Genomic DNA, 14,236 nt, shown 5'->3' with positions numbered 1-14,236 from the left:
AACCTGACAAGCAGAAAATGTTGTTAGGGTGTGATGTGAGGAAAGTCTTGTGTACTGGATAAAGCAATGTTATGGTTTTGGTATTGCCTTTTTTTTTCTTTTTCGTTTTCTTTCCTCTATCCCTGGTCTGTTGACCAGGTGTGGTTATGTGACTGGCTGCATACACGTGTCCTCCAGTGAGTGTTGCTGCAGGAAGAGATACAGCCTTCAGTGGTTGTGAAGTAAGGGTGAAAAAGGAGTTGTCAGAGTAGAATATTCTTCTAAAAAGCTCTGAAATGAATTAATGTGGTCAGCTTTGCAATAACCAGCATGGTCCCACGAGTAATTACTTCTTTTTTTTTTTTCCCCCTTTTTTTTGAGGACTTGGAAGTTGTTTTATCTGTATCATTAAGCAGAATTTATTTTTCTGTGTTTTTGCACTATTGATGTTCTAGAAAGAGATAAAAGTGACTAGATTAGGTAGTATCTTTTGCCAGGAAATAAGCTTAAAAATATTACTGCCTGGCTGGAAACAGTGAGTGTATTTGGTAAAGAAGCACAATACTGTATGTCTTTTGTTAGACAAAAAGCAGGTAACCAAGTTATAGCTGTCACTCTTCTTTGGGAAGTTTTTCTTCAACAGTCCCTTTCTATTTTATTTTTTTTTTAAATATACAACAGAATATCAGAGAACTGTGGCAAGGGTTAATCCTGAATTTCAATTTTTCCTGTTCATAGTATCAATTTAATTCTAGTCAGTTCAGGTACTATGATATGATTTCAAGTAGCAGCTGTTCACCTAGCTTGCTAGATTCAGAAACGCAAAGGTGAATGCACCAGAACATGAGACTGACTGTTCTGGGTTCCTCTTTGCCTGCTGAAGCAAACAGAAAATGAGCCTGTCTTGTGAAAAAGCACTCATAAAATAAAAGTTGTAGATACAGCAGAGTGTGGCAGCTGGTTAAAGGTGCACTGCTGGCTGCCTAGCTAGAAAGTATTTTCCAGGAATCCAGCGTACTGCCATTCCTAATATTTCTCCTGAGATATTTGGCTTGAAATATTGGAGGACCTGGGAAAAAATTGTGAACAGGGTTCTGAGAACCGTGTGGGGTTAAAGAGGCACGTGCAACTTTGGGGGACTCCATTAAGATGATGTCACAGTGAAAGAGTAAAAATTCAGTTGTGTGTGATAAAATGTAACTAGTATCTTCGTTTCCATTCAGCGTTGCGTAAAATATGTTAAAAGTATATCAGATTCTGTTTTCATTCTTAAAAAAAAATAGAAAGAAAAGAAAGTAAAAAAAAAAAAAAAAAAGGAAAAATGTACAAGATCCCTTTTCTTAACTGAATAGCATTTTGCATCAAGGTAAAATGTATGGTTTGAAATTAGACTTCTGCCCATAACTGAACAGGAAGGACAATCTGTGATGTAACTAAGCATGAGTTACCCGATCTTTAGTCTAGGCATACATTTGTTCTTGATTCCGAGGGTGGTTACCGTATGGTTATTTTAATCATATTAACTGAATTATCTTTCCTTTTACTTGACCTAACTGATTCTTATAAATTCATAGGGACCATGGCGTTATCTTTAGATACCTAAGATGTGTATCTGTCAATTTGTTTCAGTACAAATGAACAGCACACACGATAATCTCCCCTGTATTCTTGATCCCTAAAACTACTGTTGATATTGTGCACCCACAAGGAGGCAGAGGGGGGAAAACTTGTAAATGTCTATAGTATTCTTATTTCCATTCCAGATCAAACAATAAGCCAGAAACATTCTCTTCTCTGTACCATTGACCATATATTGTTCACTAAAAATAAGGCGTGGAGGAACATGGGTGAAAGGGTAGCTCATCTTTCTGTTGTAAAATGTTACCTCTCCCCATTTAAAAGCTGTTTTGTAAACAGAGTTATGTTGGCTCTTGCAAAATTAATGTGGCATAGTACTAGTGTAACATTTATTAATTTTGCATGTATGGAATAAAAAGAATCTTTTTTTTTTTTTTTTTTTTTGCAGCTTCCCTCTTCCTTCTCTTTCCCAATGTGTGCAAAATCTTATCTTAGCCTGTAAAGAAAATTCTGCAAAAATTCTTTCTCCTCTTTTGCTTCTTCAGTCTTCTAAATTTCTAGAAAAGACTAGATTAGATGTGAGTTGTACTCCACCACAATAGCATACTTGGATGACCTTGCAATCCTTCAGAATAATGCTTTGCACAAAACTAAACACTGAATAACCATTAAGTGTGAGACTTTATCCTCTGCTTTCACCCTGACATTTTAAGTTGAAAGCAGTAACTTGCTGTCAATAAAAACAAAGACGTGACTTTCTTCACAAATTGCTCTGTGTGGGGACCTGGCTCATAGTTCCTGGCACCGTGAAGTCACCATGATTTCAGCTCTTGCCATGTCGCAGGGTGTATGGTCAGGTCCATTAGATCCAGATCCTGAGACAGGTTTAGGCCCTGTTTTTTGTTGCTTTGGGGTAGATATGAGTACCAAATAACAGATATCAATGTATCTCAGCCTATTATGTGGCTCATTATCCTGTCTGTAAAATGTGTGTATATTAGTGTTTCCCTACCTCACAGGGGTGTTGTGAGGATAAATGTATAAGGAATTTTCATTCTGTATTTGAGATAACTGAATTAAGCAGGAAACTATGTGCATGGAGCCAATCAATGGAAGAATTGCTGAAGGTGCATAGAGGAGCTGGAAGTTGAAGAACAATGCTAAAGGCTTCCTATCTGTGTAGTAACAAGCAGATTCTTGCTTTGTTCTCTTCTAGCTGTGATAGCCCAACATGACAACTGGATTTTATACCATTACTGCTAGAGCAGAATAGGGGTTTAGTTTTGAGCCTCCTCCTGAGAAACTCGTGAAGTCCCTCTTTTTTTTTTTTATTGGGCATATCATCCACTTTGTTAAGTGAGGGGTACTTCCTTGTCTCCACTACCAAAATGTCTGTGAGTTCTGGTCTCAAATTAGATTAGTCCAACCTGATATGTCTTCTTTGCATCTTTACCATACTTAATCACCAGCGAGTGCGCCCTGTTCCTCAGCTAGGAACAGACTTCATTGTGGCACTATGATTAAAAGGAGAAAAAGTAGATTACGGAAATAACGTTTACTTAAGTGCTCACTCAAAATTTATCTGCTTTCTATGAACCGTTTAGGGGAAAAGGAGATTCCTCAGAAGCTGTTGAATGCTCAGTAGATGCCAATTATCTCTCCTTTTTCCTCCTCTCACGGTCTTAGTGGATGCTGTTAAAATGTTTTGAGTTATCACTTGATGAAAAGTCTGGGACACTGTCTCAGACTGCCCATGCAGGAACTTCTGTCTGTTCATAAGCTATCCCTCCTTTTCCTTATATTTTTGAAAGTGGGATAGGTAACAAAGTTGACGTTTAAGTTTTCATCATTGAGTTTTATAGCTGACCTGTTCACTGAGATGAGTGAGGCTATCAGAAAGTCTTAGAGCCATTTTGCAGGCACGCTTCAGAGCGTTGGTTATCAGTTTGAAAGTTACGTTTGCAACATTGCCTGCCAGAGACTCCAGATCTTTTAAAGTCTTCTGTAGCTTCCAAAGCAAAATGGAAGTATTGATCATACTAAAGCAATTTGCAATTTTGGTGGTTTTTTTGTAATCAGATGTTGTTATATTTGTAGTTGAAGGAGTATAGTAAAAAAACCTGGGGAGTATTTATGGAGATGACTGTGGTTTTAGTTTGCTGTTGCTAATCAGGGCCAGAATCAATTGGGCTGTTGTTCTCGAAGTGTATCAGAAAGCACTTTCCTATCCAGAGACAAATTCCTCATGGCATATATTAGAAGTCCACAGATCTTAAAAAAAAAAAAAAAAAAGAAAAAAACCCCAAGGCTTTTCTTGTAGAGATATGCAAGTTATGTTTGGATGGTGATCGTTTGTGAAACACTTTAAAAATTCTTTCCCATGATGTCTTTTTCTTAGGGTATGTACATTAAATCAACATATGATGGTCTCCATGTAATTACTGGAACAACAGAAAATGTAAGTATTGTTAATACTGTATGTTCAGGCCTGGAAGCCTTTTTGACCTTACCTGTCGTTTATGCTTTCCCTTTGCTATAGACTACGTTTTGCTTGCAAACGTGTGCTAGTTGGCTGTTGAGGACCAATAGCATGCTGGACGGCAGAAACGCTTATGCTTGTTTACCTCAGAATTGAAAGAGTTGTTCCCAATTGAGGACCAGGGGAATCAGTTCTGATTTGTTCTTGCAAAACAGCTAAAATGCTGCAGTTGATCAAGATAGGAAGTAGCTGTCTTGGAGTTATCTTGCTCTGTGGATAAAATATAAATGTCTTCATTATGCAGTGTGCTGCAGTATTAGACAAACAGCTTTTATATTTTCCATCTATCAAGCTTTATTTTGTAATAAATAAATGCATGGAAATGAGGACATCCCTTCACATTGACAAATAACCATATATTTCTGCATGAACTTGTGAGTAATGCTTATAGAAAGGAACACTTATTACTGGTGTACTAATTCCCACTGAAGGTATTAAACAGCAAGCAAAACATAATAGACTACTTTTCAACTGCCTTTGAAATACAACCTCCTTTCCTTGTACACCATATTTGGAGAAATGGCTGTCTGTTAGGAAGTGAGCAAAATGATAACTTTTGGGGAAATGGCTTCTATCCATAATCTTCAATGAACATGGAACGAGACACTAAACAACACTGACCTATTCCATAATGGTTTAGGCAAGTCCTTTCAAAGATTTTGATGGCATTTTCTTAAAATGAAGCTATCAGAAATGTTGGTTTTATCCTGCTACTGTGTCATACTGTGGAAAGTGCAAACTACCTACATGGTATTTACAGCTGCTGCCTCTGATCTGCAGTGAGATTCTGTTAACATCTCAATAAAATACGCGTATTATTTTTATCCCTTCATAGGAACTGCAATCTGATTTCCTCTTTCTTTTTTCTTCTGCTGCGGGCAGGATATCCATGGGTTATACCCAATAGATAATATCTGTTGTAGAACTTCTGTGAATGCCACCTGTCTCAGAATAAGGAAAATGTAAGGAATCTCAACCTTGAAATAAAAATTCTGGGGAGTCAGACCTACAGCTACAGATATTGTCAGTGAAATTAGCAAAACTAAACAAAAACAACAGAGCCATAGTTGAGCTTAATCTAGAAAACATATGAAAGATAGAGGATGGTTTTTGCACTTGAATTTCTCTCATTAAAAAAGGAACCATTTCTCTCCATGACTTACTAATATTGGATTTAATTTCCCAGGGGCAAAGATAAAAATAAAATCTTAATGCATTCTCTCAAAACTCTTATCTTTTGTGATTCATGAATATAATTTAAAGCCACGTCAGGAAGCTTCAGTCGTGATGACTTTTCTGCTTTCATTACTGACTCTTTCACTCAGCGTAACACCCTGAAGGTGCTCACAGCAGACTGAGAAACTGCAGTCTGCTATCTAGGGAAAAACCTGTTGTGCATTAAGGCATATGTGAAAATGAGTAACACCTTAGAGAAAGTAAGGTGTTTCGTCCATTTAAACACACAGTTGCTAGCTGCTTCCTTTAACCAAAAAAAAAAAAAAAAAGTATGGTTTTGATGGATGGGAGGAGAAGCACCTAAGCAGCATGGCCAGAGCAAGGACATAATGGTGCAGATTTGATCTGACATGTTGACATGTTTACTGTTTGTGATACAATTTAACTTCTAGGAAACAGTAAGAATCCAAATCATCTTCCCTTTGAAGGATATTTTTTGGCTGCCTTCTTTCCAATTCTGCTTCTCCGAGTGAGACGTTGGCACAACTTTTTGTCTGACACTTTCCTGAAAGATCACAGAGTAGCACTTGTCTTTTTAGTAGCATGGCAGTGCTAGCTGCATTAATGGAACATAGTAGTTTTTGTAACCACAGTTCTGTTTTTTCTGTTTGCCATTGGAGGTGTTTGATGTCCAGCTATAAAGCTTGTCAGAGTTTGGATCTTGCTGTTCAGCATTAGGAATCATCTCTCCCAGCACATCAGCCCTGCAGTTCAAAGCAGCTGAGCTCTGAAACTTGAACTGTGAGAGAGCAGGGTTCCTCACAGGTCACTGCCCCATAAGAGCTCCTCTGTAGTGGTCCTGTAGCGTTAGAGCAAGCTGAGCTTCCTGGTTCACGTCTTCTCTCTTTTGATTGAAACTAACAAATCTAAAGGGTGTATTGGTCCAGCAAGAGATTACAGCTTTCTTGTTGAGTAGCTCTTTTAGACCATGCTGGAGAGATTCTTTTAATTCACGAACAAATGTATTCTTCAAACAAGGCCTTTTTGTAATTTGGTTTTCCAATAGAAAAGAGTATTTTCTAAAGCAATAGCATGTGGTACATCTCCAGCAGGAGTGTAACTTTGAAGGGGTGCTCCCAGTGTCCCCACTTACTGTGCACTGGTTGAGTTTGCGGGTTGCCCTTAGATCTCAGGGAAGAGAGGCCTTTCAGAAGAAATAACACAAAAATCTCCACTCTGGGCATGCAACAAATGTGCTCCAGAGGGGTCTAAACTGGTCTTTCAGTCAGTGTGGGTATACTGGGGGAATGGGACAAACACCACATTTAGCCTAAAGGACAAAACTAAGTCTATTCTGAAGAATAAATCCTAAGCAGATTCTGAATACCTTGTATGGTATCAATGTGTGAGCCTCAGTGACAGGTACTTCCATCTGTTGTTCCCTCTTGAACTGAATTACTGGCTAAACAAGATATAGCTGTGATGTGACACACTTTGTTCCTCCTGGTAGGACTTCTTGAATGGATGTTTTGCTTAATGATGAGCATATACATCTAAAAAAAAGAGCTTATCAGTTCTCCTCTGTTTTCCTTAAGTAGTGATGATAAAAGATACTATTTCTTTACAGCAAGGTCTGTATTCTTTACTTGGGAGGAAAAAGTGGTAAGGAACAGGAGCTGCAACCTCTTCGTAAGACTGCAGCCTAGAGACTCCTGTATACATGATTTTTACCTCATCTTGCACTGTGTTCAAGGCATAATTGCAGTGAGTTTTTTTTAAAGTAGACTTTTCCAATTTGAAGACTCGCAGACCATATTTACTGGCTTGGCAAGCTGCTACACAAAATACCTGTTTTGTCAAGATTTAAGCTGCAAGTGCTGAAGTCAATGCAGGAGAAAATTTGTATTGTAATACAGTCCTGTAGAGTTCAAGGGTAATGACACAAGATTCACTTGCATTGACGTTTTGAAACTCTTAGGTATAACTACATTTGAGCTAAAATAGCAGTATTACATAGGAGGATTATAAAGATAGAGATATGAATGAGTAAGTGTGAGTAGTGAAATGGCAGGCAGAAGATAGATCATTAGAACATAATCACCAGTGTTAACATTTTTCCCCAAGTCACTCAGCCAACACTTTTAATGCTGAAATATTGCCAAAAAGTCAAGGCTGTTGTTCTTTATGTAAGTAAAATTACACTTTTACCAGCCCAGCTTGATTTAGGATGTTCTGAGCCATGTCTCCTAGGACTGAGTCATGAGTGACCCTTCTTTCAGCCTCATGTTTCTCTTGGAAATATTCCATTTAAGCGCTGTCCTTAACTTAGGCCATGAGTTATGTGGAATTGGACTAGAAAGTCATGGTGTAGCTATGGACATATATTTTGAATGGGGATGTGGTACATAGGTTATTACAAACAGTCCACATTTCAGGCCTGGAGCGTATTCTCTAGATGACTTATCTCACCTGAAAATGAATTTAATTTCATTCCTTCCTGTAAAATTCATAGTAACTTTTTGGAAACCTGCTCCTGAGCAACTCGTTTTTTTCAGACTGTCAGTCTCACCTTCTACCTTTAAGTTGATTAAGTGCCTTCATAGGCTTGCAGCCACAGTATTGAGAGAAAAATCAAAGCGTCACTATGAAAAACTGAAGGAACTTATTTTCCTCTAAATATAGAGGTATTTCCATCAGAAAACAGTTGGTCTACTGTAAATATAGAAGGTAGAAGAAGGGAAAGTTTGTGGGGAATGTCGCTTCATGGAGGAGGGTTGGGGTTTTTATTGTGGGGTTTGGAGTTTAGATTTTTTGTTATTGTTATTGGGGTAGTTTTTTGAGGCAAAGGCAAAGAAGAAAACTACTTTGCTTTTTGAAAGTGTTACCTTTGTAGGATTTTGATGCTGGTTGCATTTCTTTCACCCTAATAATGTCCCAGAAACTAAGTTACCATGTAACTTTTCTGATCTTCCTAACTGGTACCTAACCTAATCTTCTCTCCTTGTGTACTCTTTGAAGAACAGTAATTTACTGAAGTTCTCTGGAACAGTGAAACATTGTAGAATAAAAAGGCAATGTTGTGAAATTTGTTTGTGAGGAATTGCCAATTAGTCTTGATAGGTTCAAAATTCAGCCAAAGATTGGCTTTCAGGGCTTAAGAGATGTCAGGCAGATTAAAGCACTCTTTTGGCAGAATGAAGTTAAAAAGAAATCCTTAGGACTCGGTTATCCTTGAATAAAAAAGCATTCATACCTTTGTTAACATTTGATTGTATTATGTACAATAGTACAGATTATTTTTCTCCAACAACAATGAATTGATTTGTTAAATATTTCTTTAATTCTTTATTTCACAGTAGAATGTCATCAATCTAACCTGATTTACATAGCTTAGCAATCATACTGCTGAAAGAGAGATGATGGCCAGTAAGAACTGTATTCTTTATCATCTCTTTTATTTTAAATTCAGTCACCTGCAGATCGGTGCAAGAAAATCCATGCTGGGGATGAAGTGATTCAAGTTAACCACCAAACTGTGGTATGTATAACTATGTTCTGTGTCAATTGGAGATAGAGGTGTCATGGCACATCAGCATGTGTAAACAGGAAATGTGTAGAAAAATGTGTTTTTATAAATCATTTTATTCTAACATCTAAATTTTCCTTTTCTCTTTTGAAACCACATAGTTCTTAAGCTAAGCCCCAGTTCTCTGGATATCACTGGAGGTACCAAGTTAGGCTAAATAGCTGTGGCTTGGGAGATATGTTAGGGTGTTTTCTGCTTACCCATGCTCTATTAATAAACAGTTGGTTTTAGTGTAATAGAAGGTTTGGGTTGTAGGTATGCAGGGAGTTTGAAGTGTTGTGCCCTTGTGGGTTTGAGATCAAGATTACTTCCTGGAAGCTGGAAAACTTACTACTTTCCAAACCTACTGGAATGTGTAGAACATGGTTTTCGAGAACAAAGGCACATAAAATTCCCATAGTGTGCCTAGGGTGTTTAGCTTAATTTAAATACAGATTTATAAACTTGGAAAGTTAAGATGAAAAAATCTTTCAGATATGTTAGGCAAGAAAACTAATACCATGCAAATTGTGTGAACAGATGCATGTTAGTTCCTGGTGATTTTAGTGAGGATTGGTGAACTGTTAAAATTACCTTTTCTAAGTTAAGGCTTGGTAACAGAAAAGAGCACCCTATCAGTATAGACAGCAACTTTTCTTTTTCCAAAGTACAAGGTTTCTTAAGAGTAGTGAAAGTCGGTATATGGTATTAATTACGTGTGTCCTTGCAAGCAATTTAACTGATAAAAAAATATCCTAGATCGCCATTATGAATACAGCAGTCGTTTGTTAAAAGTGTGTTTTGTCATTCCCCATGGGGTTCCACTTCTAGCTTTAGGCCGTTGTACATCATGTCAGCTTCTCTGCACAAATTAGTGTAATATTTCAGTATATCCTCCAGCTGAGTTTGATATCAAATATACTGTACATATGTGGAACTTAACTGATGAGAAGCTATCTTTTTGAGCTATGCAATGTCATTTGATAGATCTAAGGAGATCAGGGTGAATTTTAAAACTTTTTTTGGCTACATAGATTCTTAAGTATTGTATCCCATGATTACTTACATGTACGGTTGATGACTAATTTCTTTATTTCTCTGCACTAAGAAAGCTTATAACATCAATTTAATATGAAAAACATTTTCGAACATTATTATTTGGGCTATCAAAATGTATACACATCTGAAGAAGCACAAACATTCAGTCCATATGCTAGCTAGTTTTTCCAACAAATTCTGATGGTGCTATATAGCAAAGTTGCCTTGTCATCTTGGAAATTTCCAATCAACTAGGTGTTTATTCTAGTTTTCTTGGCACATCTACACTGCATTTATTTGATGGAAAGATCAGATTCTTACTCCTAGCACTAATAATAGCACTCTCTGTTGTCAGAGGATGTAGGGAGGCAACTAGGAAAGCTAAGGCCTCCTTGGAATTAAACCTTGCAAGAGAGGTCAAGGACAACAGAAAGGGCTTCTTCAAATACATTGCAGGTAAAGCCAACACTAGAGGCAATGTAGGCCCACTGATGAATGAGGTGGGGGCCCTGGAGACAGAGGATAAAAAGAAGGCGGAGTTACTGAATGCCTTCTTTGTCTCTGTCTATACTGTTGGAGGCTGTCCTGAGGAGCCCTGGACCCCTGAGGCCTCAGAAGAAGTCAGGATAGAGGAGGAATCTGTCTTGGTTGATGAGGGCTGGGTCAGGGACCAATTAAGCAACCTGGACGTCCATAAATCCATGGGCCCTGATGGGATGCACCCGCGGGTGCTGAGGGAGCTGGCGGAAGTCATTGCTAGGCCACTCTCCATCATCTTTGCTAAGTCGTGGGCAACGGGAGAGGTGCCTGAGGACTGGAGGAAAGCGAATGTCACTCCAGTCTTCAAAAAGGGCAAGAAGGAGGACCCGGGTAACTATAGACCGGTCAGCCTCACCTCCATCCCTGGAAAGGTGATGGAGCAACTTGTTCTTGGTGCTGTCTCTAGGCACATCAAGGATAGGGGGATCATTAGGGGCACTCAGCATGGCTTCACCAACGGGAAGTCTTGCTCAACCAACTTGATAGCCTTTTATGAGGATGTTACCCGGTGGATAGACGATGGTAAAGCTGTGGATGTGGTCTATCTCGATTTCAGTAAAGCGTTTGACACGGTCTCCCACAGCATCCTCGCAGCTAAACTGGGGAAGTGTGGTCTGGATGATCGGGTAGTGAGGTGGATTGTGAACTGGCTGAAGGGAAGAAGCCAGAGAGTAGTGGTCAGCGGGACAGAGTCCAGTTGGAGGTCTGTGTCTAGCGGAGTTCCGCAAGGGTCGGTACTGGGACCAGTTCTATTCAATATATTCATTAATGACTTGGATGAGGGATTAGAGTGCGCTGTCAGCAAGTTCGCTGATGACACAAAACTGGGAGGAGTGGCTGAGATGCCGGAAGGCTGCGCAGCCATTCAGAGAGACCTGGACAGGCTGGAGAGTTGGGCGGGGAGAAATTTAATGAAATATAACAAGGGCAAGTGTAGAGTCCTGCATCTGGGCAAGAACAACCCCATGTACCAGTACAAGTTTGGGACAGACCTGTTGGAGAGCAGCGTAGGGGAAAGGGACGTGGGGGTCCTAGTGGACAACAGGATGACCATGAGCCAGCAGTGTGCCCTTGTGGCCAAGAAGGCCAATGGCATCCTGGGGTGTATTAGAAGGGGTGTGGTCAGCAGGTCGAGAGAGGTTCTCCTCCCCCTCTACTCTGCCCTGGTGAGGCCGCATCTGGAATATTGTGTCCAGTTCTGGGCCCCTCAGTTCAAGAAGGACAGGGAACTGCTAGAGAGAGTCCAGCGCAGAGCCACGAAGATGATTAAGGGAGTGGAACATCTCCCTTATGAGGAGAGGCTGAGGGAGCTGGGTCTCTTTAGCTTAGAGAAGAGGAGACTGAGGGGTGACCTCATTAATGTTTATAAATATGTAAAGGGCAAGTGTCAAGAGGATGGAGCCAGGCTCTTCTCAGTGACATCCCTTGACAGGACAAGGGGCAATGGGTGCAAGCTGGAGCACAGGAGGTTCCACTTAAATTTGAGGAAAAACTTCTTTACTGTAAGGGTGACTGAACACTGGAACAGGCTGCCCAGAGAGGTTGTGGAGTCTCCTTCTCTGGAGACATTCAAAACCCGCCTGGACGCGTTCCTGTGTGATATGGTCTAGGCAATCCTGCCCCGGCAGGGGGATTGGACTAGATGATCTTTCGAGGTCCCTTCCAATCCCTAACATTCTGTGATTCTGTGATTCTGTGATAAAAGTGTTTTGACAAGCCTTAAGATGAACTTTCTTATGTAGTTGGATGGAATTTTGAATGTAGGATTTGGGTGTTTTGGCTTTTGCGTCAGTGAAGCTAGGTGTTTTGAGATGTACAGAAAAAAGAGTTGATTGTAGTTCTAGGAAAAAGGACCATAGGCAGCTAAGACAAACAATTTTTCAGCAGTAACATTTAGTGTACAGGATATGTGTAGTAATAGACTAAATCACACATTTACGTATGCTCTTGCTTTGTTGTATAAACAATATAATTAAAATAATTAGCATCTTTGATATTGTATACAAGTAACTTCCTTGTATTTTAATGTCGCCTTTCCACAGTGAGAGTCAGCTAGCATTCTCTTAGAAATGTGATATCACCTCCCATGTTACCTTTAAAAAGGTGCACTTTATTCACTTTCCAATTTATAGACCCCCAATATTTGATCTTTTCTATAGATATTGCAGCATTTAAAAAATCTTTTTATTTCTTTTGGCACGAGGCTAAGTCAGTCCTTTTGTACTCAGGCCCCAGTCATAAGGATTTTACTGTCCAGTTCTAGGAATTTCTTTTTCTGGGAAGAAGAGGTATGCTTTCTTACAGGGATTCTTACTTAGGAGATAAAGAATTCTGAAGATATTACATTTTGTCTTTTCTGTTTATTGAATTTTTTCACACTTCGTATACTGCTCAGCAGTTGAAAATGCAGGATCTGTTTTTCAATTTGCTCCCTATAACTTATCATACATTGTCACTCATATTGACTATAGAAATAACTATGACTAAATTTTTTAAAGATCTAACTCTAAAACTGTAGGGAAGCATTGTTGCCGTGTAACAGTTGTTTAGGTGCTGTCTTGTAGTTTGAGAATCAAAATCTTAAAAATAAATCTAACTTTAAATTTAAATTTATTTTAGAGTTAAAACTTCTTTTCTATATTATTATATTTTATTATATTTTTATTATATTATATTTTATATAATATAAAATATTATATTTTATAATGTTATATAATGTTCATTTATTTCAGTGTATTCTGTTTGTCAAAGTGAAGTTAATACCTGTCTTTCAGTACTATATATTTCAAAGAATAAATATAAATATGAGGAAGAAAAATTCCACGCAATTATTTTAAAAATCCAACTTGTTAGCTAACACTTTTTACAAGAATCACATTTTATTAATTATGAAAACGCTGTTCTTTCAGAAAGCCCATTGGCTTTCAAATAAGCAGCATGACAAAGTAGGAGAATAGTTAAATGACTTACATTGATTTTTATTATACATATCCTGGGTGTAAAATAGTTTTAAATTCTCTATTGACATCCTCTGTTTGCTTGTGGTGATGCTTAATCTTCATAGTATTTCATTTGGCAGTGAAATGAAAGGATTTCAAGTGATTGCCCTGATCTTTTGCTATGTTGATAGAAAACATGCGTAACAGGATGAATTACACTTGTTGCTGGCAGGATGTCTGGAATGTAAATATCTTCTGAATTTTTAAAATAAAAAAATAATAAGATTAAGCCTAAAGTCAGTGAAAACTTAACGTTCAGAAAATTGCCCTTTAAATTGTGGTTTATTGAGGTTAGACAGCTATGTGAATCTTCTGTGTCATTTCTGCCTTACAGAATAGAATTTTTTTTTTAAATAGCTCTGTAACTAGGAGGCTTGACTCCCCTCGTTAAAATTCGAAGGACTTAGGCACTGTCTTCCCTTAACTTCCCTGTAAATTCCATCCTTAATCTCTTCTAAAAGTCTGTCTCTCTAAAATATTTCCAATGTAAACATACAAAAAAATTCACTCAGGCAATTCAGAATTTCCACTCTACTGCAGTGCTTGTGTTTCTGCTCATAAATAATTCAAGAGTGTATTTTGCCTCAAGATAGTCCTCCTTTTAATCAACTGAAAGTACAGGAAACAATATTCTTGCTTACATGAATTATTACTGTTCACAGTACTCTTTCTGGTTGCATCAGTGATAAAGCTGTAGAGTAAATACTCCAAGCAGAAAACAGGAAGGTGTAGACTCAGGATGATGCAGGATTCTCAAATAACAGGCTGTTCTTGTGTAGTCTCCTGTGCATGGTTTCTTTATTTTGGAGGCATTTTTGGCAC

General features: G+C 38.4%; 1 protein-coding gene across 2 annotated transcripts in view; it reads left to right on the top strand.

Moving 5' to 3' along the window:
• Nucleotides 1-14,236, top strand: part of CNKSR2 (connector enhancer of kinase suppressor of Ras 2) — a 232,024-nt gene that overhangs the window by 102,917 nt on the left and 114,871 nt on the right. For both annotated transcript variants that reach the window (XM_068420507.1, XM_068420498.1), the window contains exons 7-8: nucleotides 3,956-4,015; nucleotides 8,742-8,810. In XM_068420507.1, the coding sequence (XP_068276608.1) occupies nucleotides 3,956-4,015; nucleotides 8,742-8,810 (129 nt within the window). The remainder of the gene's footprint in view (nucleotides 1-3,955; nucleotides 4,016-8,741; nucleotides 8,811-14,236) is intronic.

The sequence above is a fragment of the Nyctibius grandis genome, chromosome 2 (assembly GCF_013368605.1).
Source record: "Nyctibius grandis isolate bNycGra1 chromosome 2, bNycGra1.pri, whole genome shotgun sequence".
Classification (NCBI taxonomy): domain Eukaryota; kingdom Metazoa; phylum Chordata; class Aves; order Nyctibiiformes; family Nyctibiidae; genus Nyctibius; species Nyctibius grandis.
The sequence above is the reverse complement of the archived record's forward strand: the minus strand, read 5'-3'. Positions and strand labels throughout refer to the sequence as shown.